The sequence below is a fragment of the Anopheles bellator genome, chromosome 2 (assembly GCF_943735745.2).
Source record: "Anopheles bellator chromosome 2, idAnoBellAS_SP24_06.2, whole genome shotgun sequence".
In the NCBI taxonomy this organism is placed as follows: domain Eukaryota; kingdom Metazoa; phylum Arthropoda; class Insecta; order Diptera; family Culicidae; genus Anopheles; species Anopheles bellator.
The window spans coordinates 29,844,637-29,869,089 of record NC_071286.1 but is presented as its reverse complement, the minus strand read 5'-3'; the positions used below and the strand labels follow the sequence as shown (position 1 = coordinate 29,869,089).

The following is a 24,453-nucleotide window of genomic DNA, read 5'->3' as shown; positions in this document are numbered from 1 at the left end:
CTTGTCCTGGAAGCGCCTCCATTAAGAACCACCACCTTGCTTGCTGCATCACCCTTTCGGTTGCCGAATAATTTCAACCCAAAACCGCCACGGGTTTGTTGGTGCCCTCAGGGCTCTGCAGTTCGATAGGTGTTCATTGTAACATGCGCGCCCGGGGCAGCTTGTGCCGGAAGTTACAGCGCATTAAAAACCTCCCAAATATCCTCAACTTCTTCGAGGGAAGAAAGCGGGCGCTGCTGCTATCGTTAATGGTAATGACCCGATAAAGACTCAGTACCACACCCCGTAAGCGACCGGAAAGCAGTTATGGTTTAGCGGCCTATTGATTGAATTCGGGAGATACTAACTTTTTGTACGTACCAGTGGCCCGTGCGACGCGGTCTCGTTTGGCCACTGGGAGGGAACATTAGAACCGCAGCAACCTCATAAGCTGCTCAAATGAGAAGAATTCGAGTACTAAAGGTCCTGAAAAGTATGGTCATGGGGCCGGATTTCAACCTCCCATAGTTTAATATCCCGACGTCGCTCGAAAGGACATTACGATCGCCGCGCCAGAGTTTGGGCGACGGAGCTAGAGTTTGTGAATATGATTTGGACAGGGAGCTGACCTTTACCACGCGCTGTGCAACAGCGTCATTGGACGAAAACCATTATAGGGGACATTTCTACATCCAGTTCCAACTATCAAAAGCTGACGGTTGAGGCTAGTGGCTGAACCGGAGGATATAAATCACAGCTCGGGTCGGCCCACGGTTCCATTGACCACGTGTGGGGCCGTTGCTGGCAGACGGTATCCTTTCTGCGAGTGTGGTTATACCACTCGGGGACATGTTGCGCTCCAATCTGCCGTGCTGCACAAATTTGACCACGAATTTGCTCCTGTCGCCTGCTCAAGTTGGTGAGCTTCCTGGACAAAAATAAAGTGCAAAAAGTGTGGTCACAACACAGTTTGTGTCCTAGGGCGGGTCCCGACCAACGGGGTCCGTTTAAAAGAGGGAACTAGAAATAAATTTGCCAACACCCACACCCGAAAAAATGGTGTGCGGGTGTGGAAAAGTTTTTCCCGTGCGGTTGGAAATAATCATAAAACTAATTTCTGTCCTTTTTGTTTGAAACATAATGGGACCGGGTTTGGGACGGAGTTTTCGGGGACCCCCTTCCCGTACCGACCCGGAATCGAAGATCGGCACTCGAACGCTTTCATTTCTGTAAATTACGACTTTTACGAAACATTCCATCTGATACCCAAAACCCCGGTGTGTGGTGGTCCCGGCGAACCTCGATCCGTGCGATTTTACGGTCCACGTTGCGTTATGAATATATGGGTTTCGTTATTACCACAAAGCTTCCAACGAAATGAGGATTTCTGTGGACGATAAAAAACTGAATTCATCGGGACGAAAGGGAGAAAACAAGCCGGCGAAAAAGAAATATGGTTTCACAATCGGTGGCCGACGAACGATGCATCCGTATTTTAAAAAGGGTGCTCTTTGGAAGCGAAGAAAATGTTCAAAAACTTTCCGAAGCAAAACAGAAACATTTGATGACGATAAACAATATGGTTTTATTTTCGGACGAACTCTGGGGAACGGGTTCAAGGAATGTCGCAGTTTTTGGAGCAATTCACTAATTTTTAATCTTAGAAAACGGACTGGTTCGTATTTATAGTAATTCACTTGTATTCTGTGCACAAGTCGGTTTGTCATTTTTGCTTAAAGTCTAGAGAGTTGTCATATACGCAGAGGTTACTATGACTTCATGTTGCTATGCTGCAATGTATGGATTTCCCTAGCCTAACCTAAAGGTTGGGTTCGTTCTTCCAGAACGAAAAGTTTGCTATTCCATTTGTTTATTATTTATGGTGGAAATTAACATCTAAGAAAGTTCTGTTTCCATTTTCATCTGTACAAAGCTGATTAGTTTAGATGATTGTTTCGAAGATACACATTATGTCCTTTAAGTAACGAGATATTTTAAAACATTATTTGCAGCCATATCTATTAGTAACATAATTTGAAACGTACGTTCTCCCCTCTTTGTGTAAAAATTTTTGCGCGTTTTTGCGCAAATTTTTGCGCGTAGCCTTATGGCGTGTGTTAAAAAAGTAAACGAAGGAACCAAAGGGCCGATATTAATTTTTTTGTGTGGTCTCGATTCAAGTAAATGTCAAAAGTAAAGAAGAAAAACTATGCTGACTACCTTTTTATGGGTTGAAGGGCTTAAACCACAAAGAACTCGTTCCTGAAGTGTCATTGTACCATTGTAGCAAAACGTTCCTTTGAAACTATGCTACTAACCAATAGATATGGCTACTTTATATGTTTAAAAAAATAAAATCTCATTATTTAAAGGACATACTGTGCATTTGCATTTGTCGCGCTGTGGGTTTAAAATATTTCAAAACATTACAATACGAAACAGTTTGGACCTTGCCAGACATTATTATTGTAATCTTTTTTAAATTATTTTCTTTTATTCATTGCCTTCGGATTCTCAATAATGTAAAGCACGCTTTGTTTGGTGTCGCGTAATCACGCAAAGCCCCCGATAAGGTTCACAACTTGTTACAATCAGCGAACCGTGTGGGGCTCGGTCGGGCGTCGCCGAACGTTGCAGAAAGCCCGGGAAAACCATAAATCATATCTCTATTTGGCGTCGGGTTTTCTACGACTTGGGGGTGGGGCGATGCGGACAGCCTTTTTAAAAGGTACACGACGGTGGGTGGCTATGAAATGTGCGCTCCCTACAGTAGCGCACGGCCATCGTCGTCGTCGGCCTATTTCATCCCTCATTTGACGGGGCCATCTCCGGGTGAAGAGCTTGCCTGGGACGGCGCTCCAGTCCCGCACACATATTATTCGTGTTCCGGTTCCGGCAGAATATTCGTGTGTGGTTGTGTCCGTAGCGGGTAGTTTCCAAAATCGATCGACCTTCGAGGCGAAACCGAATTCGCGACCAACGGAGCCACTGCGCTGCGGTGCTGAATTCGAACCAGAAAAGTCATTCACCGAACGGCCGGTCGCGCTGCTGATAGAAGGGTTGTCGTTGTGCTGTCATAATCGGGGAAAATTGTGGAAAACAAGAGGGAAAATCCTATCGACCGTAGCGCACTGACACATACGCAGTATAGGCTGTAATAGGGGGCGGCGAGTAGACAGCGACGAGAGAACATGATCCGAATCGCTCGTCCTCGACCTTGGGCTGGCTGGCATGCTGCTTGTCCCCCCCAGCATCCGTTCATGCGTACGAAGCGTTCACCAGAGTCTAGCCATCAGAGTCTGAGAGGGGGTGAATGTCCTGACAGTGAGTTGCGCCCTCGCTTGCCGCTCACAACGCCCCTTATCAACGTCATCGTCGTCCTTTGTGGCCATCAAAAGTGATTGTAGCGTAACGTAGGTTAGGTTGCGTCTCGTAATTCGGGACCGAAGCCGAGTCGGCGTGGAGCACGGTGAACGATACACGAGGGTTGTGAAACGTTGCCGCTCGGTTTAAAGGGGATTCTCCATTGGAATTGCCGCCGACCTTCAATTTGGGGGCCGCAACTTTCGTTTGCAACAGACGGCAGCGTCCTGCGCGCAACGGTGGCAGGAGCGCACAACATCCTGCCAACGGGCGACTCCTGGTTTGAGCGACCATTTTGAGCTCTCCCTGTTTGTGTCAAACCTAATATACTTTATTCTTTTGGCCAGCGAAATGATAAACTGGTACGAGAGAGCTAGGAGAGAGGTGGTACATGTCGATATCATTTTATGGTGCAGTTCATTTATGTTACAAATTTGCTGTGAATTCATAGAAATATGCGGATGATGTTGCCACGGCAACCGCATCTCGAAGGGCCAAGTGCCAAGCCCAAGAAGAGACCTGCTGTGGTGAAAATACAATTATTCGCTACGATTCGCGAAACTTTCAGCGGTCGCCGTGTCGTGATGAGGCTTTTCGACCTTGCTTTGAGGTTGGCATTTTCCGGAACCCGGAATGAAACAGTGCAATGCAAGATTCCACAAGGGAATGGCTTCATGGATTCCAGTAATTCCCCTTAACCCTGACGCCATTGTGCGTATTGCTGCAAAATTTTTCGCCAACTCCGCAAGTACGACACAACAGTAATCAGGTTCTCGTCCTTTGATGTGGGTCATCATAGGTCATCCGTCTGATGTGTTGCTTCGAGTAATTTCTTTCTGCGAGAAACATCAGTTCGAATCCGGGACAGTACATCAACCTGAGTACATAACTTGAGTAAGTTGATGCTCAACACGGTACAGTGTGTTCTAACAATAATAAACAAATAGTAAATGAAGCCCTTGGGCTACTTTATTGCCGAATTGGACATTGCCGCCAGATCGAAAGTGGTGAGCAACCCGTAACACGCGCGTTTCGAGCAGGTCCTGATGGCGCAATGGTCCCCACTAAGGCAGCAGGAAATCTTTATTGTAATTACGGAAAAGGCGCCCCGGTTTTACTGGCACTTAATTGATTGTTGTCCAGCCAGAGAAAATGTTCACGACCAGCCGGGAATATTGTTCGCCGCCGGACAGAAGAAAGTCTGATGGCCGCCGCCGCCGCTCCCAAAGCAAACATGAGTATGGGGCCGTGGCCTGACTTCACAAAGTTACGCCACGGGCAAAACACAAACCGAACCTCGCCTTCCGGGCGGGGTCCGACGACGACGAGACCTTAAATATGTTTGAAAAAATGTAGAATAAAATAAATGAACACCCGACCGAGTACCACCCTGTGTGGTGTGTCCGTGCGTTCGTTTGGGTTCTCTACCTCCCCGGAGACCGTCATGGACCAATTTTCATCCTGTGAAAGGGAAGCACAAAAAAATGGTAAGTCAAAGGGGGTACATACGCACACACTTAAGCCATCCAAACATTCACGCCAACCCGGCCCCTGGGGGTAAAGTAAACTTTCTGTGCCAACCTTTCCCGGTATAAAGAAGCCATCGTGTGTCGGCGTTAAATAGGATAGGTAGAGAAGAGTGAGCTGCTCACTTTTTCTACACTACCCTACTGTGAGGTGCTGGTGTCCTGTGCCCGGCTCCGTGGCCTTGCCCGTACACTTTTGCTCATTAACTGTGAAACGTTCGGTTAATTTAATGTAATGAAATTCAAATTCACCGCCTAAAACCTACCGGAGACCGAATCGCTCTGCTCTCGTGTGTTTGTGTCGCAAGCGAAAAAACGCGTTCCTGGACAAAATAAAACCAAATAAATATTGTGTTTCTTTCCACTACCACGGGGACCGCGTTTCGTCGTTCGAATAAATCTTTCGCAAGGCTCGGTTTCTCTCTCCTTTCGGGACATAACAGGTTGGCTTGGTGTGGTCACTTTGGCCAGGAAAACTAATATACCACACCCACGGGCGGCACATACTCTCTGCTCGACCGTCGTCGTGTTGTGGCGCTTGCCTGCCAGCCAAACACTGTTTGGAAAATGTCGGAAAAGTTTTCCAACCCGGCGGCGGGCGCGCGCCTTGTGTACCCGTGCGTCTGGTTTGGTCGGATGGTCAGTTTCAAGCAGGGAAAATGTAAAAAAAAAACCGGGGCGGCCAAGTGAGCCAAGAACTTCGATTCATTTCTTTACGCTCTCAGCCTCCGGTAAAACCCCAAACGCAAATAATCCAATATTTGCCGACATCGGCCCTGGGTTTGGTTGCTGCTGTTGGCTGCTGGCCACCACCCTTGGGGGTACCTTGTCCCTTCCGGTGGGCAACAGTGTTTCCGTTGTTGCCTGATTAGCGAAGAGAACGGGAGACGATGAACCGGAAATAGTCCTCCGCACAGCTTGACTGCATTTGGTACCCTTCTGAATATAGTGGCTACCGGTCTCTCTGCTGCGGCCGGATGGTTTCTCGTTACACACCAAGAACAACGATGCTCCTGTTCCTCAAAACTAGGATCGTCGCAGTACAGTAGTGTGCTCTGGTGTCCCAAATTGGAGGACTTTACGATGGCTGGGGAAAACTATCGGGGATCGGTTGAGGTTTGATTTTTTGTTGAGCAAACATATCCAAACACAAACATACGCCAACTCTCTCCAGTGTTCCCCGCTATCGAACGAAACTACGGTTTAGCAGCTTCCGGTGACACATTACGCAAACTGCTGCTGCTCCGTCGATGGCCATCGATAGTGTCGTGCATCAAGTGGGAAATCTTCGATAAACTCCTTTCTGCTTCTGGACTCCCTTTCCAACGGTCAGTTTTCGGCGAACCATTCCCAAAATTGGCCATGTTATACGCCTGTAAAGGAAACGGGCACCGGGGATGGAAATTGCCACTTGGCATAAACAATGGCAGTGACTTTAAAGTTCTTTGTTCTTCGAACAAACAAACCCGAAGAGGGCCAATTGTCTGCCGACCAAACTACCCGTTTGATTGTGCGAACGTAATTTAGGTAGTATTGTTGCTACAAGACACTTGTCAACACGTGGGCTCATAAGGATCAGCGACTATTTTATTGGGAATATTTTATTTTCATCCAGTATCCCCAATTAGTGCGACTTGTTAGCCTCGCGAAACCATTAATACAAGTGCGCTTTTTGCCATTATGCTCAAAGCGGAGCTGGCGGAGAGTGTCTGTAGCATGGGCGTGATGTATGAGTAATGTAGAATGACATAGTAAAACGTAGTCGAGAAAAGATAGCAGCTGCGACCAAAGGCGCAAAGGAAGAGGAACGCAGGGAAATAGTGTGTGGCCAGAGGAACGGACAATCAAGGCGCGCGGAAGGAGATAAGCTAAAGTATGTCCATTTGGAGACCGGATTGGAAATTCGATTTTCCTCGGAAAATTCCGCCCGGTTGGCCGTGTCCGAATCACGATTGTGATTTACACAGCCATTGCAAATATGCTTTTCCTGTTGTGCTGCGGCTTGAAAGCACCAGGCGCAGAAAGCAGCATAGAAATGCGCGACGCCATTCGCAACGCAAGAGAGCGAGCCGCGCCGAGCGCGACGAGTCGAAAATAGCAGCATAAAGCATGCGGATATGCGCAGTGCGTGCCTGCGCGCGTGTGCGTTGATGTTCGTGAGATGGCGGAGAACGAGAACATGAGAGCGAGCCACAGACGGAGCAAGAGCGAGTGATAAGCGCCCGTTTGACGGACGGAATGCGAGAGACCCCGCGAACACGGTAGAGAGCGAGCGATCGCGCTCCGTAAGAGCGTGCCTGAGTGTGCCTGTGTGTGTTGTGTAAGCCTGTCGCGCAGGAGGAAAATTCGGCGAAAAGATAGAACGCGGCGGAAACCGTGCGCCTAGCTTGGAAAAGCGCCATATCGGCCGTGCGGACGCGCAACCTGCGCCAGTCAAAATGTCGGACATAAAGAGACCCATCGGGAGAGCGCAGAAGAGAGAGAGAGCGCGAAGAGAAAAAGTATCATCGGTGTGTCGATGAACAATCGGTGCGAGTATTTGTGCCACAGGGGAGCGAAACGAAGCGAAGAGCGACACTTTTCTTCTGCTGAAATGCACGAACATTGAAACGGAAGATTAAAAACAAGAGCGCCCATAGCGCATGCAATGGAGCATAATTATCCCTGCAGACGGTTGCTTCTGCAGGTTTAGGCTCCCGTTCCGTTTTTTCCAATTTTTACTCACAAAACCGCGAACGCTCGCACAAATCACGGGGTGAGAACAGATGTGAAAAAGCTACGAACACGCGAGCGAGAGAGAGAGAGGCGTTTCTGGGCGCGTCACGCTTTGTGTGCGTGACATTGGAGACCGAGGTGAGAGAGTGTAGGAAAAAAGCATACCAACAGCGAGCCGTTCATCAATGCTTTCGCTGCGCGTGTGCGTATCGGGAGAGCGAGAGAGCGACCATCTTAAGCTCAGCGCGCGATTCGCGCTGGTGTGCGTGAGTTGCGCGGACCGATCAGTGGCTGGCTCGTGGGTCTCGGGCTTTGTAGGGATAGAAGGGCAGATTCGGGGGTCCGATTCTCAGTTCATGACCAGCGCTCATCCGCACCGCTACACAAGTGGGCGCGCGTGGTACGGGTGTGAGTGCTCGTTTCGCGATTTATGTTTTTATCTCATTCAGCACCACCCGTGTCCCAGAGCAACCCGCGGTGGTGTGGTGGTGGTGGTGGTGGTTGGCTGCTACTCCGTGGAGGAAGTGTTGTGATCCGCCGAGCAAGAAGAGCAAGAAAACACAGCAACATCGGCACGGATGAGAGCGAGTTCATCTCTCGCGACGACCGGGCACGTAGGTTCCGTTTTCCGTTTCGTTTCGTTGTGGTGTCTGCACTTTTGTTGTGAGCGGCGAGTGTTTTCTATTATCCTATTGGTTTCCATCGTTTGTTGCTCGATGCTTGTGGGTCGGGGTTATCAAGAGCAGAGTGCTTCTGTCAAAACCGACCGTGTCGTCGATCGATGATGGCGCGCGCCGCTGGCTGATGGATTACGTTATCCTTCGAGGACTTCTTTTTTGACAACCTCTCGATCTCGCGACCGTCTCGCTGTTTCGGAGCGGGCATAAGCTCTGTGCTCTCCAACTTCCGAGCGATTTTTTGCCCGTCTCCAGGGTAACACAACATCGTCGCTCCGGCTCGATCCTCTCTCGCTCACTCTCTCTGTGCCGCGAGTTGGAAAAGTAGTTTTTGATGCCGCAGCTTGCTTGCTTGTATTTTTGTTGTGTTTGTCAGCGAATTTAGTCTCTATCTGCGCTGTTGCTCCTTGACTGAGTGTGTGCGTGCGAATGTGTAATTCGCGCATCCGCGGACACACTCGAACTCGGCGGAAGTGTCTCTGTGTGCGCGATGAGGTGTTAGTATGCACGCGCGCTGGGAGCTTATCCGCAAATTTTGCCACTTTTTGCCATGCGCGCGGCTGGCCTGTGATTCTCAGATGAGTGGCGCCGTGTTTGAGGATGTTTTCGTAATAGGGGCCCGGGTTTTTTTTCCTGTTTGATGGGCGCGTTAGGATATTCCGCGCGAACGGGAGAATGATTACGGTGAAGAGTTTTGACGTCATCAGCGCCCCGAGTTATTTGACAGCGGCTCGTCGACGGAATGCATCGTCGCTTTTTAGGGTGTGCAGCCGCAGACGAGTGCAACAGGCTCTCAGCGAATGGCAACCGAAAGAAGAGGAAGCGAATGAGCGATCGCTAGAAAACATCTAGCACCCGTGTGTGAAGGAAAGAAAAAATAATTAAATAACCGTTCCATTAACATGGAAACATATTCGCTCATCGCAGCACCACTCACACTGGCGGCAGTTTTCCTTTGCGGCGTTCCCGAGGGATCCGAGCAGGGAAATGCATTGAGTGCCAACTTTTCCATCGAAGTAACCATCTCTGTTGGTAGCAAAAGCGTATAAATGGTAGTTGATGTGACTTTTTGGGCCTAACTTCACCGATCGTGGGAAAAACTTTGTTGCCAACATCAAATTTGCTCACATTACGTGTTGCTAGGTAACCGCGATTGACGTTTTCGTTAACTGTATTTCCCATTTTTTTCCTGTATGTCTTGCAGATTTAACCAATAGCTCCGTTTGGCTATCAGTACCCGGCGGAGCAGCTGGCACTAGCAGCACCGTGCTTTGAGGGGCGCAAAAGAGTGAGATAGTCGTCTTCGGCTCTCACTTGGCCGCCCGACCGCCCTTTTCATCCCCGTGCCCCAGCCTAAGATGGCAACGCGGGAGAAGAAGGCCAGATCCGTGACAGCCGATTCTCCGACACCATCCCTGGGCAGTGCGCACGGTGGCAGCGGTAGCTATCTGAACAGTGGCGGCAGCAGCACCCTTGTGACCAGTTCCAATACCACTACGACGGGCAACGCACTGACGTTGACGACGGTAGGTGGTGGCGGTGGGGGTAGCGTATCCGCTCCAACAACACCGACGTCCACCAGGAAGCGACTGGCCAGCACGGGCAATGCCAGCAACAACAGCACCGGCAGTAGTGGCAACAACAGTGGCCTAGGCAGTAGTGCCAGTAGCGCCAGCGTTGGCAGCATATCGAGCACTCGTGGATCCTTGAGCAGGCTAAAGTCAAAGCAACTGCAACAAACGGCTGGTGACGAGACGGTGCAAGACGACACAACAACGACCGCTGAAGGCGGCGGTTCACTGTTGTCCGTCGTCACCACGACGCCACGGACGACGCGCGGTGGAACGTTGCGCGAGGAATCATCGCCATCCTCCACGGCCGGTGATGTGAGTTCCACTTCCGTCGTCCCGACGTCCTCGACTTCGTTGACCATGGAGCGAGGTGAAGATCGAACCCTGGCGGCGGCGGCGGCATCATCATCATCGGTAGGCGGTGGTGCACTGAAGGATCTAACCAAATCTCCCGCCATCGGTGCGCGGCGTGCTGCGGCGGCGATCGCCGCTACGAAGTTTCCCGGCAGGGCATCTTCGACTGCCGCGATCGGCGCCACATCAACTACCTCCACGCGGGCCACCAATCGGAAGCATCATCGGGGTCTTGGGCTGAAGCGCACCACTCTGCTGAAGCGCAAGGGAAAGAAAATCATCGTTAAGCCGGTGCTCGGCAGGAAGGGTGGTGTCGCACGCCGGGCACTGGCTGCGGTGGCCACGAAAGCAACGGCGGGGCCAAGCGTTTTGCGTGGCGCGACAGCCGCATCGACCACGACAGCGGTCAAAAAGGATCCCGCACCATCGACGGTGCGAGGAGTCGAAGCACTATCCGAGAACCGTACGGCGACACCGAGCTTGCGGAATGGTAAACCACGCAACTCGGACAGCCCGGTGCCGAAACGGAAAGCGGCCATCGGGGCCACAGCCGGAGTGAAACCAGAACCGCCGGTCCACAAATCCCCTGATAGCTCCTCCGAGCGACGACGCTCGGAATCGGTCCTCAAGTGTTCCGCCGAGCCGACGGTAGAGGATGGCGACGACGACGACGCAGCGGTGGTAGCACCCAGCCTAGACATCAAGCGTGAGCTGATCGATGCGGACACGAAAACCAAATCGTTCGTGTTGGACAAAATGTCGGAGACATTCAACGAGCGGAAGGGCGTTGTATCGCCGGTTGTGAGCGAGAAAGGTGGAAACACGCTGCTGCGGCGCAGTATGCGCCAGCGGAAGAGTACGGCGCGCGACAAGGAAGACTTTGTCAGCCCACGGCAGAAACCATCGGGGCTGGGGAACACCGCCACGGTTGTGATCAAAATCGAACCGTTCGAACGGTGTGATTCGGCATTAGGCGACCCACTAGAGATGGGTTTGGGAGCAGTGGCGGACAGACAGTCACCGGTGGCGGCACCGGCGGCGGCAGCGGCGGAACCACTAACGATCGATACGACCGATGAGCGACGAATAGTGGTGGAAGCACCGAAGGACGGCACCGAGGCTGACTCAGACACATCCACCCATGTTGAGGATGTACTGCTACCACCGGAACCTACATCCACCGTGGCCGTTGCCGTGGTGGAGCTCGTGGAAGAAAAGGACACGTCGTCGCTCAGCCCGGAGCTGGTCAGTGAGGGTGTGTCGGAGCTGAGCGTGAAGGAGTGCTACGCGGAGCCCGCCTTTCTCGAGAATAATCTCGGTATCGAGAAGGACCCGAAGCTGGGCGAGATCGTGCAGGAACGCTTCTGGTACGACAAGGTTAGTGGGGACGAAGTTAGTAATGGTGGTGCTTGTGAGGAGGGAGCCGAGGTGGAGGAGGAAGTGGACGCAAAACGAGAGCAGGAGCTACCCAGTGTTGTTGTTGCTAGTGGTGGTGGTGATGATGATAATGATGATGATGATGATCTTGATACTGAACTACCGGAAGTGGATCGTAAAGATTCGGAGAAGGAGACAGAGGAACGAGAGCAGGGCAAGGAGAAGGCGGAAGAGGAGGAGGAGGAGGGAAGCGAGGAGAAAGAGGACAAAACGATCGTCAATCTAGCGCCGGAAGATCTAGACGAACACGAAGATGTTGTGGAAGTGCAGGAGGCAGATGATGATCCTATGATCATCGATGACGATCAACCGATTGCCGTAATAGTCGTCGAGGAGCACAGCAATGGTGGTGATGATCACGAGGTGGTGGTGACGAAAAACAGTGTCGTGGTGGAGCAGGATGAGTCACACGAACTCGATGCTGGTGGCGTTAGTCAAGGGCATGAAGATCAGCAGCAGACCAGCGAGGCAACGATGGACCCGATCACGAATGGTCCAGCAATGGGCACACAGCGCTCATCATCACTCTCAGGGGCCGAGGAAGAGGACGTGGCCATTGTGGATGTATCAAAGACTGAACTGATGGCGGATGATTCTGCTTCACCGGCACCGGTGGCTGATGCCATCACCACCCCGCCGGTGGTCGTTATTGACGACGGAGAAGACGACGACGACGATTTGACGGACAAGTCCGATCAGGAAGGTGGCGGTAGCGATACGAAGACTGAAAACGTTTCAAAAACGGCAACTCAACCCGGCTGTTCCGGCGATAAACATCACCGCGGGGGTTCGCAATCCCCGAGGGCGAACGGCGATAGTAGTGGAAGCGAAAAATCGTGCTCCAGCACCAGCGGCCATCAAACAGGAGCTGCGGCGGCGACGGCAGCCCGCACAGGAGGTGTGAAAGCAAGCCCAGCCGGTGGCACCCCATCGAAGGCTAAGGCCGGTGGCACCAGCCAAGGGACGCACGGGAACGGCAAGGGTTCGAAGGGTGGTCGCACCACTAAGGAAAAGCCGAAAGAGGACGAAAGAACGCGCGAGGAAAAGTTGCGCCAGGAGAAGCTGCGCGTCGAGGAGAAGGTGCGCGAGGAGAAGCGGCGGGCCGAGCGTTTGGAAGCCGAGCAGCGTTTGCTGCTGCACGAACGGAAACCGGTGGAAAATGGTAGCCTGGTGGTGGAAGACGGACGAGCTTCGAACGCTGGCAGCCATCCATCGAGCCCGATTAGTGGCGATGGCGAAGGCGAACGGAAACCAGAAGTCGACAGTCCGACTCCGGTGCCCGCGGCTACGACGCTTATCTCGCTCGGGGCGCTCAATTTACCGGCCATCACGATTGTCAAGAAGGACAACAACGGAGCCACCCCGACGGAGCCACCATTGGCGGATGCCGTCAAGGACGAAGATAAGGAACTGACGGCGACCCAAAAGCCAAAGGCCGCCAAGCTGGAAATGGTGCCGCTCAAGAAGGAGTCGTCGTCGTCATCGCCACCGCCAGCCACTGTTCCGACGGCGAAGGACGAGAAAGGACCGACCAAGGACACCAAGGGGTCCGGCGATTCCGTCGAGTCACCGTTGCAGATTATTTCCAAGAGCGAAGCGGCCGCCGCTGCCGTAACCGTGACGAAGACGCTCAACGGAAGCGGCAACAAGTTGTCGCTCTCGTTGTCGTCGTCGACGAGTATAATCAAAATCGAAAGCAGTAGCGGTGGCGCGTCGGAAGATGACCGGAAGGAGCTCCTGACCGGCAGCAGCAGCAAACGCACCACGGAAGTGGTGGCCCAGCTGCCGGCGGAACCAGCGGCCACATCTCCGGCGCCCGCTGCGGTCCTAGAGGAATCCGATGACGTGGCGAAACAGAAGGAATCCCACCTCAAGCACCTTGGCCTGCTCACGATTCGGGCGGCGTGCGAAGAGAAACAACGGCGAGCGGAGCAGAAGCCTGCGGTGGCTCCGACAACCACCTCACCGTCGGTGGCCGATATGATGGCGCGCGACGATGGCCACACGGTGGCCGGCAGAGAAGGATGGCTGGCAGCGGCCATCAGCCAATCTGCGGGCGGCAGCGGCAGTGGTGCCGGCGGTGGCGGTCGAAGTGGCAATAAATCAACGCGCAGCTCGAAGGATGAGTACACGGTTTCGATGAAAACCGTACTGATGAAGGGCAGCTCCAGTGGGGCGCGAGGTGGCGAAAAGCGCAAACAGCAACGGATGCCCCTGAAGATGACGTTTCAGAAGGGAAAGGGCAAAAGCAGTGGCAGCGGTGCCACCCGACGCAACTCATCACACGGCGGCGGCAGCAGCGGATTCTCCGGCACTGCGAACCACCACGTTAGCAACGGTGGCTCCGGTTCCGCCAGCGGCTACGTCACTGACGGTGGTCCGAACAACGGCGGCGGACAAGACTTCTACACGATCCACAGTAACGAGGTGAGCTTAACGAGGACACTACCAAAACCGAGCTCTCTGAGCGCATTAGCTTTGAATGGCACGCGGGCCCTTGTGCGTTTTTGGGGTTTTTCACCGCACCTTCAGTTCCTTTTTAAGTTTCTTATGTTTTGTGTTCCCTCCTCTGACCTCTCCTCCTTCTTCGGCACGATCTTCGATCGATCCACTGATTTATTTGCAATTTACAACAACCGGGCAGTAGTCGCGCGTGGGGACAAGAACTTGTTGCTTGGAAGATTGGTTCTAGTTTTTTTTTTGCTTTTTCTTTGTAGGCTGATCACCATTCGTCCAACTCCTCCGATGGACACACTCACCGCGGAGAGGGTGGAAGGAAAAGTCATAGTCGATCACACACCACCGGTAAGTGGTAGACATAAGGAAATCGTCGCTTAACATGAATCTTCGCCATCCAGAGGGACCCGATCCACTTATTCTTGAGAGAGAGAGAAAGAGAGTGAGAGAGAGATTCCCTTAAAGAGAGTATGATGGTGCTGCCTCGATGAAAGTGTGTTTCATTTGGCCACCAATATTTCCGGTGAACGACATCCAATCCAATGTCACATGGCGGGGGTTTGTTATTACAATTGTAATATGTTGACCCGTTCCGGCTGGTCCTACATATTCGGTACAGGAAGTCTGTGGGCCGAACCGAACATAAAAAAACAAGCCGTAGCGGCCGTTGGAAAGTGTTTGGATAGGATTGTGTGAACCTCCCTCCTCGTTCCATCGGACCGTCAGTGTCCTCTCAATCTGGGGAGTATAGTTCTTTCGAATTGCCCGGAGGCTGTGTCATGTCGTAGGATTGCTCGAACGGAACAAAAGCAAGATTATTCACCTTTGTGTGTGTGGGGTTGTTTGATTGTTTTTCGCCGTTTGAACGATGGAATCGGCATCATCTGGCGGATTGTGATGTTACCCCTCGCTGGACCTATGTGTGGAGGGCGACAATTTTTAATTGCGCACGGATCATATTTACGTTTACCCTAATGCCGGGGTTTTTCTGGGGTGGTAATTCTCTAACATGAATGGAAAAAGATTTGCATAAAATGGCAATCTTTTCAAAGTTCACACATGAGAAGTTGATTAGAGAGCGACTAATTTGCAGGCATTTTTTTTGGTAACGAACTGTGGTCATCATGGAATGACTGGCTCGTTGAAATGATGTATCAACAGAAGCAATCTAGTAATCCTGTTGGTGCGTGATGAAATACGAATTAGTCTTAATCTACCTTCAATCCGTGATGTCTTGAATTGCTGCCAGCGATTCGTGAACTTCAATCGTTGTTATTGTATAGCTAATAATGGATTGATTTTGAGCCTGTTCACCTTAATATATATTCGAAGTTGCTTATATTGCCGAGCTTAAGATTAAAAATTTGCAGCGATGGAGACGCATGGTGTTTCACTTTGCCAGTCAGATCAACTGGACTGGGTAACAAACAATGTGATTCATTCTACAGCGAAAGGAGGATAAATAGAAGGAGTGCTTCCTTACCCTACTCTAGTGATGGATTTTGTTTCCCACATTTTAGCCCACAATCATTAAAAACTGAATTAATCTAGAAAGATATCCAGGGACGCCGCGCAGGAGTTAATAGCCTCGATTCATGGCTTACTCGAGGTAAAGAGCGCGATTCATTCGTCGCCGTCCTATATGAACGCTCGTAAAATCCCTGTTTCGAGATACTTTATTGAACATCATCTCCCCAAGGCATGCTGCGCCGCGAGCCTCTTGCTGCATCCCTCCTGAAGCAAAACACGCGTAAATAGAGAGATTTAAATGTTGTCAATGATTGTCTCGCTCCAGCAGAGGGTCGCTTATTATGCCATTCGCAGTAGCGATAATAATTAAAATTGTTGTCATAAAACGTCGCGCCTCAGAATGCTGTGTAATGTAATTAAAACATCGCTTAACGGTCCCGCCGTGACTACACCGCGCGCCGCCTGGAATGGGAAAAATGTCCCTTCTTTTTGCTTTTGCTTATCCTTGCCCAAGAGAATCAGAATCCCATCAGAGGAACCGCTTGTGCAGCAGTAAGAAGATGATGAATATTGACGCCCGGCATCGTTTGCAGTAGCGAGTGACACCGAACGAAGGACCACGGCGAAGGCGAATGAATAAAAGGACAGTCGCGCGCCGCCCACGAAAAGATGCTTTGCTGCTGCACCCTCCAAGAAAAACAGACAGCGTCCCCGTCGTCGTCGTCGTCCCGTGAGCCGGGTTGATTATTTTAGCAAATGAAACTTCCAAACTGCCAACGAAGCGAAGAGAAAGACGGGGTGGCGGGTCAGATTATTGGCACACGACAGAGAAACAATGGTCAAAAATATGCTTGTCAACATTCGATGGCCTGCTTTTATTGTAGCGCCCGCTGCCTGGGTCCGTTGATCGGATTTGTAAGTTATCTTTCGTGGGGCATCCGAAAATGAAACGAAACCCCCAAGAGATATTTCAGTAGAATCGTTCCGTTCGTCGGAAGACCTTAAGCGGCTAGCCGGCCATTGTTTCCTATCAAAATATTGAATTTATGGCGTATTAAAAGTTGACCTTTTCTTCGAGTCCTCTGTCCCACTCGAGGGGTCTCGAGGGGAGCACTGCAACTTCGCTGAAAATCGGTACAATTGGCTCGATTTTTGTCGATAGAAAAAGAAGGAAATCAAAGCACGAAGAGGGTTTAGCTGCCGGGGGTGACCATCGTCATCTTCATCACGCGAGGCATAATGAGTGGACCGGCAACTCGGGGAGATGAAGTTAATTTCCGACGCAGGGAGGTGAATTCTAATGAGGGTATAACGTTTTGCCTTTTTTCCTACTCGTGGGGAGCAGCGTGGGTTCAGAGCAAATGTTGACCGACAGCGAATGGGGCCGGCTGTGGCCCGTTGTGAATCGACCCTTCGGTGGGGTGCGGCCAACACCTCATCATCCCGAGTCGGACGGAAAGAGAAGGCGCATCGAATAGGTGTGTTGTACCCTGTGCGGCTCGCTGTTCCGGGTGATGATTTGTTGATTATTCCGTTACGCTGATGACACCTTTTTAACACTTACCGGAAGCGCAGCGATGGAACTGCGGTAAATTGGTTGAGTGAAATTTTGAAGGAAATTAGTACCCTGCTACTTGTTACAAACCTAGTGACCGGGAGGGTTGAAAATGTGTGTACAACCTTTAAGCTCTTGGTTCTTCGAAGGGCCACACTAAAAGATTCCGTATTATTGAGTTCAACATAATTTTGAATTATTTCGAATAGTTTTATCTGATTGTCTCAATTTACGACGTTTCTTACAGATGGTGTGGGGCCAGCGGACGCGGTTGCTGGAGAGACCTCGTCGTCGAAGGAGGCAATACAGACTTCGTTGGTTATCCCGGAGAAGGCTTCATCGTTCAACGTACACCCGGAACGCCTGTGCCAGGATCAGTGCTTTTACTGTGGTGGCAAGTTCGGACTGTTCGATACGCCCTGTCACATTGCTGCCCTTAAGTCGACCGAGCGGCAGCAGAAAATTTTGCTTGGTACGTGTGCCTCTACAGTTGCATGTTACAGCTTCATATAACAACAACTATTGTAGCACAAATGTTTATTCAAATTCGCTTCCACCAATATTAATTGCCTTTATTGTCTGTTCTTTTCTGGTCACCATTCCGTAGTTGAATCCAAAATCTCGCTCGACAGTTGCCTGTGCGATGCGTGCTTTCGCCACGTGGACCGCAAAGCGAATTGCCCGTCCCAAAAGAAAAAGGTTACAACTGCTACAGCCACCACGCCTGCATCATCGTCCTCGGCTAGTAGCGCTACTGGGGCCCCCTCTCAGTCGACCGTCTCGCCGATTGTGATCAAAGTGACCACCAACAAGGACGGTTCGACGAGCATCGCCGGCCAACAACAGCAGCAGCAGCAACACCCGCCACTGTCGCTGATCGATGATGGCAACGGTGGCAAAATTTGTGCCGTACGGCAGTGTAGCGCAAATACCGTGCAGCCCCTGCGCCGGAAGTGGGTGCTGAAAATGAAGCGCAAAATTATCAAACACCTGGACATTAATCTCGAGCAGGCGACCAAAGCGACCGCCGAAAGTATCTTCATCTGTAACAAGCACTACGAGCAGATCGGCCACCTGATGATATGCGCCATGTGTACGAAACCGCTCCAGCGGAACGGGGTGTACCATGTGTATAATGTAAGTTGTCGGTAGGAGGCACCCCTCATACTCCAATCCTCATTCCCAGAATACGATTGACAACCACATCTCGGCAGCACCCCAAAGACACGGCGTAGACACGGGTTTCCCCGTACCGGAAATAAATGACTATAAATTTTTGGCCAAACTCCCTGGGTGCGGGGAGCGCGCACGACTTGTCGTTGTATTCGGGGTCCTACAGTAAAGACATCATTCGACGTGTCTGGTTTCTTGGGACGATGTTACTTTCGTGGTGGTTGTCGGTGTCAATGTGCGGTTTCTTCGGCGTCCCCGCCGTGGCATTACGATGCTTCCCGTTTCCTACGCAAACATCTCCAATCGCTTCTTAGTCGTTCTAATCAGTTTAACGTTATTTTTACCACAACTTCCGTTTTCTCGACAGAATATTTCACAATTAGATCGCCTGATCCAGGAGCAGGGCGTACCGGGCCTGAGGCTGAGCAGTTCGGAACTGGTCGTGTGTAAATTATGTAGATATTATGCTAATCTATTGCTTAAGCCACCGGATGCCAAATCCCAAAAGGCTCAATTTATTAAGAGCTACAATCGAAAGTAAGTGTCGGTGAACCGGGAACACCGGGTGTCGGCGACAGCCGGTCATTAGTTACTTCCGGTCTTCTGAGAGAGAGCGGGAATAGTTTTATTCAAACCCGTTCGAGTAATTTACAGTGCCGAATTGTCGGGTCGGTGTTTCGGGTTGGCAGTCTTTGGAAACAATAGCCGCCATTCTTCCACAAACTCTCACAGAACAACGGGGACAACGTCGAAAGTAACTGAATGACCGGGCGTCTCCATTGCCAAATCAGTTTCTTGTTGGACCACTCCCCTCCTAACAAAACACACACGTTTCGTTTGGGTTGTTTTTGGACCGTTCATTTACAGATTGTACAATACACGGAACCGGAACAGCGAGTCACAGGAGGAGGAAGTCGAGATGGTGCAACACGTTGACCCATCGTTTGCGCTGATGAACGCGTCAGCGTGTGCCGCCCGGCAACCGGCGACCGTAGACATTGTTATTTCGGTCGGGGATGACGAAGAGGCGGAAGACGAAGAAGAGGAAGTCCGGGAGTGCCCTTCGCAGCTTCAGCCCGCGATGGAGCACCAACAGTTCCAATCGGTGTCCGATCTGTTCTCAATAGGCGACAGTTCCGTGTCGTTGCAGCGGCGTGTGAACTCGAGAAAATCGCCGGATGTGAGCATCGTCGAGAACAATGGCGCAACACAAATGGGCGACCTGGGCGAGATCACCATCATACCGACGACGAAAAGTTTGTCCTCTGCCAACAGCATCACCCAGCACCAGCCGCCGCCGGCAACACGCGATGACGACAATATCGATATGACGAAGGTGCTGAAATCGAATCCAAACATTTCGATGCGTGAACTGTTCCCGGGCGAGGAGGAGCTAGGCATTCACGTGAACATTCCGTTCAGCTCGTCGTCGATGCGCACGCCGGAGGGATGGACCAAGGAGACGGCCACCATCCAGTACGACGATAGTACGCGAGCCTTGTGGGAGGAGCTGCAGGAACCTTACGGCAATCAGTCGAGCTTCCTGCGCCATCTGATACTGCTCGAGCGCTACTTCCGCAACGGGGAGTTGGTCCTGTCGCCGCAGGCCAAAACAAGCGCCACGAGCTACGCGGAAGCGATGCAAAACCGGTTACGCTCGTACGATAACAAACCGACTCCATCGTCACCGCCGGCACTCGCTTCACTGACCCCTTCGACATCCGTCGTTCTGCCGGCGCAGCTCGACAAGGCTACCAACATTTTGCAACAGTTTAGCAACGCAACCATCACCATTGTGCCGGCATCACGTGTACGGCCGAAGGCGACGGCAACGAGTACTGCCGGTGGCAGCAGTGTTGCAGATGGCTTGTCTACGACGGCACCGATTAGTTTGTTAAAATCGAACAATCTTCACCTGAGCAGTGGCGGCTACGACCAGCATCATACGGTTGCAAGTAGTTTGAAGCGTAAACTTTCAAACGAAGGCAAGTCGCTTGCGCCACCATCCCTTGCTACGGTGACCACCATGCCTGTTGCGAAGGTAGCCAAACTGGACGATCCCACTAAGCTTCCTTCATCCATGCCACCGGAGCTGATTAGCATCAATCGTAAGCCGAACGTTACGATCACCACCATTCCGGTGGCTCGTTTTGCGCCACTTCAACCGCAACAACAATCCCTTCTGCAACCAACATCATCGCAGTCACTGTTGCAACAGCAACCACAGCCACAGGCAGTGCCGTCAGTTAGCCATATCGCTTCGAAGCAATCGTCACCTACGGGCATCGCAGATGGGTCGAGCACTGCGAAAGAAATCATCCAAATGCCGGACCAGCTAACAGAAGCGGAGCGCCGCAAATCGTCACCTCCGTGGCGCCCGACGCTTCTTCCGATCGCACCGGGCGTAACGGAGAGCTTGAAGGCGGGCCCGCAGTATAAGACAGCCGATGGTCGGTTGCTCCCGAAGCTGGTGCAGGTAATGTCGGGCGGCAAGCCGTACCACATCTCGATCAACGACTACAACCGAATGTGCATCCTGCGACGGGAGAAGCTTATTCAGCAGCAGCTTCTGTCGGCCAACAAGCGCCCAGGGCTGCAGCAGCCGCCGCAGCAAACCACGAAACAAGCCTCGTCATCCATTTCACCTTCGGCACCTAGTTCGCTTCCTAGCCTGCGTTTAACTACGACTATTTCCGAGGGAGCAGCAGCCACGGTTAGCCAACCGGTGGCCACGGCGAAAATGGTGCAGATTCCGAATCAAATCTTCGAGCAAAATTCATTGATCCCGATCATCGGCACAACGAGTGCCGGAGGCACCACCAAACTCGGCACGACGGCCAGTTCACACAAAAGCAGCAGCCTTACGGTAACCATGACTACTACTTCAGCCAGCAACAATAACAATATTAACAGCCTTACGAAACTAAACAGCGCGCCGAAACCGCTGTCACTGCCCAACAGTACCACCGTGTACCCGATGACAATTACGGCCAACACGATCACGCTTCCGTCAGCCGCGTACTCGGTGGCACCCGGTACGGCCATCTCCTCACCCGTCTCCAATAGTTCCGTCACGTCGTCGTTAATGTTGACCTCGGCAACGTCACCGTCGCTTATAAGCGGCAACAGCACCACCAGCAACAACAGCAACGTACAGGTCACGCTAAACTCGACAACGGCGGCACCGGTGGCGACCAGCAGCAATCCGATTGAGCAGCTGCTAAAAAGTGGCAACTTGGTGTCCCAGGCTCAGCTGCACGCGTTCGTGGCAGCCGCCGCAGCTGCCGGGATGGCAGGGACCACCGGGTTGGGCAGCACCACCACGACCGATAATTCGGCCGCTCAGCTACTTTCGAAGATACCAAAATCGTTAACTGTGATACCACAACAGAAACAAAGATCAATGTCCCGCGTTTCCTCGAACGAGGACCAAAACAGTGCCTAAAGAGAAAACAAGTGGCAGGGAAGAAGACGGTCGATCGGTTGCGACGTGCACTACGAATAGGGTGTGTGTACAGTTCTCATACGCGCGATTGCCCCACGACGGAACACGTACGATTGCAAACCACCTGGGGCGTAAAAATGCTGAACGAGAAGGAAAACTGATTTAATATTGTATTATAGTAAGCTAAATTGAACATTTTTCTTTTAGAAACAGAAATAGGAAAACAAAAAGAGAAAAACATAACAAGGCGAGTCATGTTTAACCCAGCGCGTTAAGGTGAAGGTCTAACAAAAGAGTTAGGTCCCTGAGTATAATACACCACAACAAAACGACGGTATCTTTAAATTGGCCTACCTGATAATAGGATACGAGAAAGTACACAAAACAAACCACGGAATGGTCATGTGAATTAGAAATCAGGAACGGAAGTTGAAATGCGGTTATGTGAAAGGAATAATCAAATCTACATGTTCCTACTTTTGTTTAATTGCTCTTTTTATCTCTTTATCTTTTCTTTTTCTAAAATATCTTCTTATAGCTTTCCTCTAGTCATTGCGTTTGGACGCAAGTTGCCCGCAAAGTTTCTCAAATGCACGTCAATTGATATACATCTTCCACTGCTTCCGATAGGTTTGCTTTGGGCCTGTGAAGATTGATCGAATAGCCCTCATCTCCTTGTTTATGCCACCAGTAAATCGGCGCGGAGTGAACATTGTAATATATTACCGAAGAGAACGGAAGAGCAGTGACTTGAGGATAGGTTGTCGTGAAAACTACACATATCGTTCAATGAGTCTTCTCGAAGGCCCACAAATGCACACACATTCCACTCCACGATGGACGCTAGTATCCAGCGGGATCGCGTTCGGGGTTTAAATTGGACCTTCCAACCAAGCCTCTTTCCGCTTGACTGCAATAAACTGCTATTTGGTTCATAATGTGTTTTTTGTGTTGACAAACATTTAACCGTAGTACGCCACTGACTGGTTTGGTTGAACTCTGGAATACAGTCATTGGAAGAAAGGATAAGAATAAGGTGTTTTGTATCGCGCGATATGTGTGAATGGCAGAAAGTGACAAGGCGAGTGTCCTAAAGTCCCACCCGATGTAGAAGATCTTAACTGATCCACTGAATAAATCAGGCAACGCGTTTGTAAAGTTCTTTCGTTAAATTTAATTTATTACTATTTAGTAATCACAGCGTTAAGTTAGGTGTACAATACAGCACATTGGTATAAAGAATCGCATCTTTATTCAATATCAGAATAGCAATCGTAATAAATAAGCAATTCCTTTTACTACACCATCATCCACACTGTTCGAACATTCGAAGCGATAAGACAAGCCTCGTGTGACTACAGTTTAGAGTTTGGGAATCGCATTAGAAGTGCGTAAGAATTGTACGAGGAACGGGCACCTACAATCTCCTTGCACAGTAACGCATTGAAACCCTTTTCGTCATATTTCAATCCGTAAACTAAGGGCTCTACCTGCTCAACTCGCATTGGACCATCGCAGGACGTGCACGTTTACGTTTGTATCATTGTATACCACACTTTCATCGGTTTAAGTTACAATGTTAGATCGTTAGTTTTTGTCCCTATCGATACCGATTGAGCAATAAGTCTCCGAACAATTATACGATAAGAGTAATTACAGACTTTGCTTACTTACGAAGGCATAAACATTGTCGATCAAAGGGGCACCCCACATGGTGGTATGTTGAAAGTGTTTGCGCTTCGAATCAAATCTGTAAGGACCTTGTCTCTCCGATGATGGGCAAAGACGACCAACCCTTAGCAATTGAATGGTAGGCGCAAGCGTCCATTTGGGACAACCGATGCCAATCGCACCGAATAGTTTAACAGTGTTCAAATTAAACAACCAAACGTACGGGCAGAGGATCGAGGATCGCTAGTAATTGATTATCTGGATTGAGTTGTGTTATGATGATAGTACTGCTGCTCTTATTCAAACCGGTCGTTGCGTTTCTCATACTCAGTAGCTAGCCACTAGCAATGGACAGTTTAGTCAGCGAACTAGAATCAGAACCAATTCCGTCGCCTACAGTACGGCTATACTGCTTTGTGAAGACATCGGTGGCGTGGGATATGAACCTTATGGCTCGGAACGGCTAAAGCTACCTAGAAAAAGAAGAAACGACAGGGGTTAAAACTAATTCATTGCCATGCAGCAAATGCGTGCCGCATGAAAACAAAAGAAGAAGAAAAACATTGAAGAAAACATATTTTTACTATGACCTGTATAATCTATTATATATATATATATATACATATACAACGCAGAATAAGATTTACGAAGGCAAGAAACTATAAAGCGAACCACAACATGTGGGGTGTATTGTGGCAAGTGCAAGCCGTGATTACGATGGACAAGTGTTGTAGCATCGACGATCGTAAACCCATTTGAAAGGAATAAAATTACTGTAAGAAAAGTACAAAAGTGAGTACAACACGTAAGCATATACACTTCTCTTTGTTGCAACACGTGCCTGGCGGAACCTTTTCTTCGCAAGCGGTGAGTTTCCACCCAAAATTTCGGAAAACATAAGGTGTCGAAGGCGTTTCTTTTAAAGTTGTAGGCTTGTTCAGCTTGTGAATTTAAATTCTAAAAAATGCTCCTTTGTTATGAAGACAAATGCTTCCTTTGTTGTATGAAGACATTTTCATTCGTTGATGCGAATAAAATATGACCGACATCGTAATAACAT

The 24,453-nt window shown here is 50.5% G+C and overlaps 1 protein-coding gene across 1 annotated transcript; it reads left to right on the top strand.

Moving 5' to 3' along the window:
• The first annotated feature begins 9,618 nt into the window (after positions 1-9,618).
• Positions 9,619-24,165, top strand: LOC131207343 (uncharacterized). Its single transcript, XM_058199954.1, has 8 exons — positions 9,619-10,146; positions 10,198-11,656; positions 11,732-14,049; positions 14,340-14,427; positions 17,352-17,582; positions 17,712-18,241; positions 18,645-18,814; positions 19,145-24,165. The coding sequence occupies exons 1-8, from the start codon at positions 9,619-9,621 to the stop codon at positions 21,720-21,722; spliced, it is 7,902 nt and encodes a 2,633-aa protein (XP_058055937.1). The 3' UTR covers positions 21,723-24,165.
• Positions 24,166-24,453: the final 288 nt, after the last annotated feature.

Excerpts from the sequence above, each read along its gene's own strand:
- LOC131207343 (XM_058199954.1), top strand. The coding sequence starts at position 9,619 with ATGGCAACGCGGGAGAAGAAGGCCAGATCCGTGACAGCCGATTCTCCG. Across the intron at positions 11,657-11,731 it reads ACGAGAGCAGGAGCTACCCA|TGGATCGTAAAGATTCGGAG; the intron begins GTGTTGTTGTTG and ends AACTACCGGAAG. Across the intron at positions 18,242-18,644 it reads GGGTGTACCATGTGTATAAT|AATATTTCACAATTAGATCG; the intron begins GTAAGTTGTCGG and ends TTTTCTCGACAG.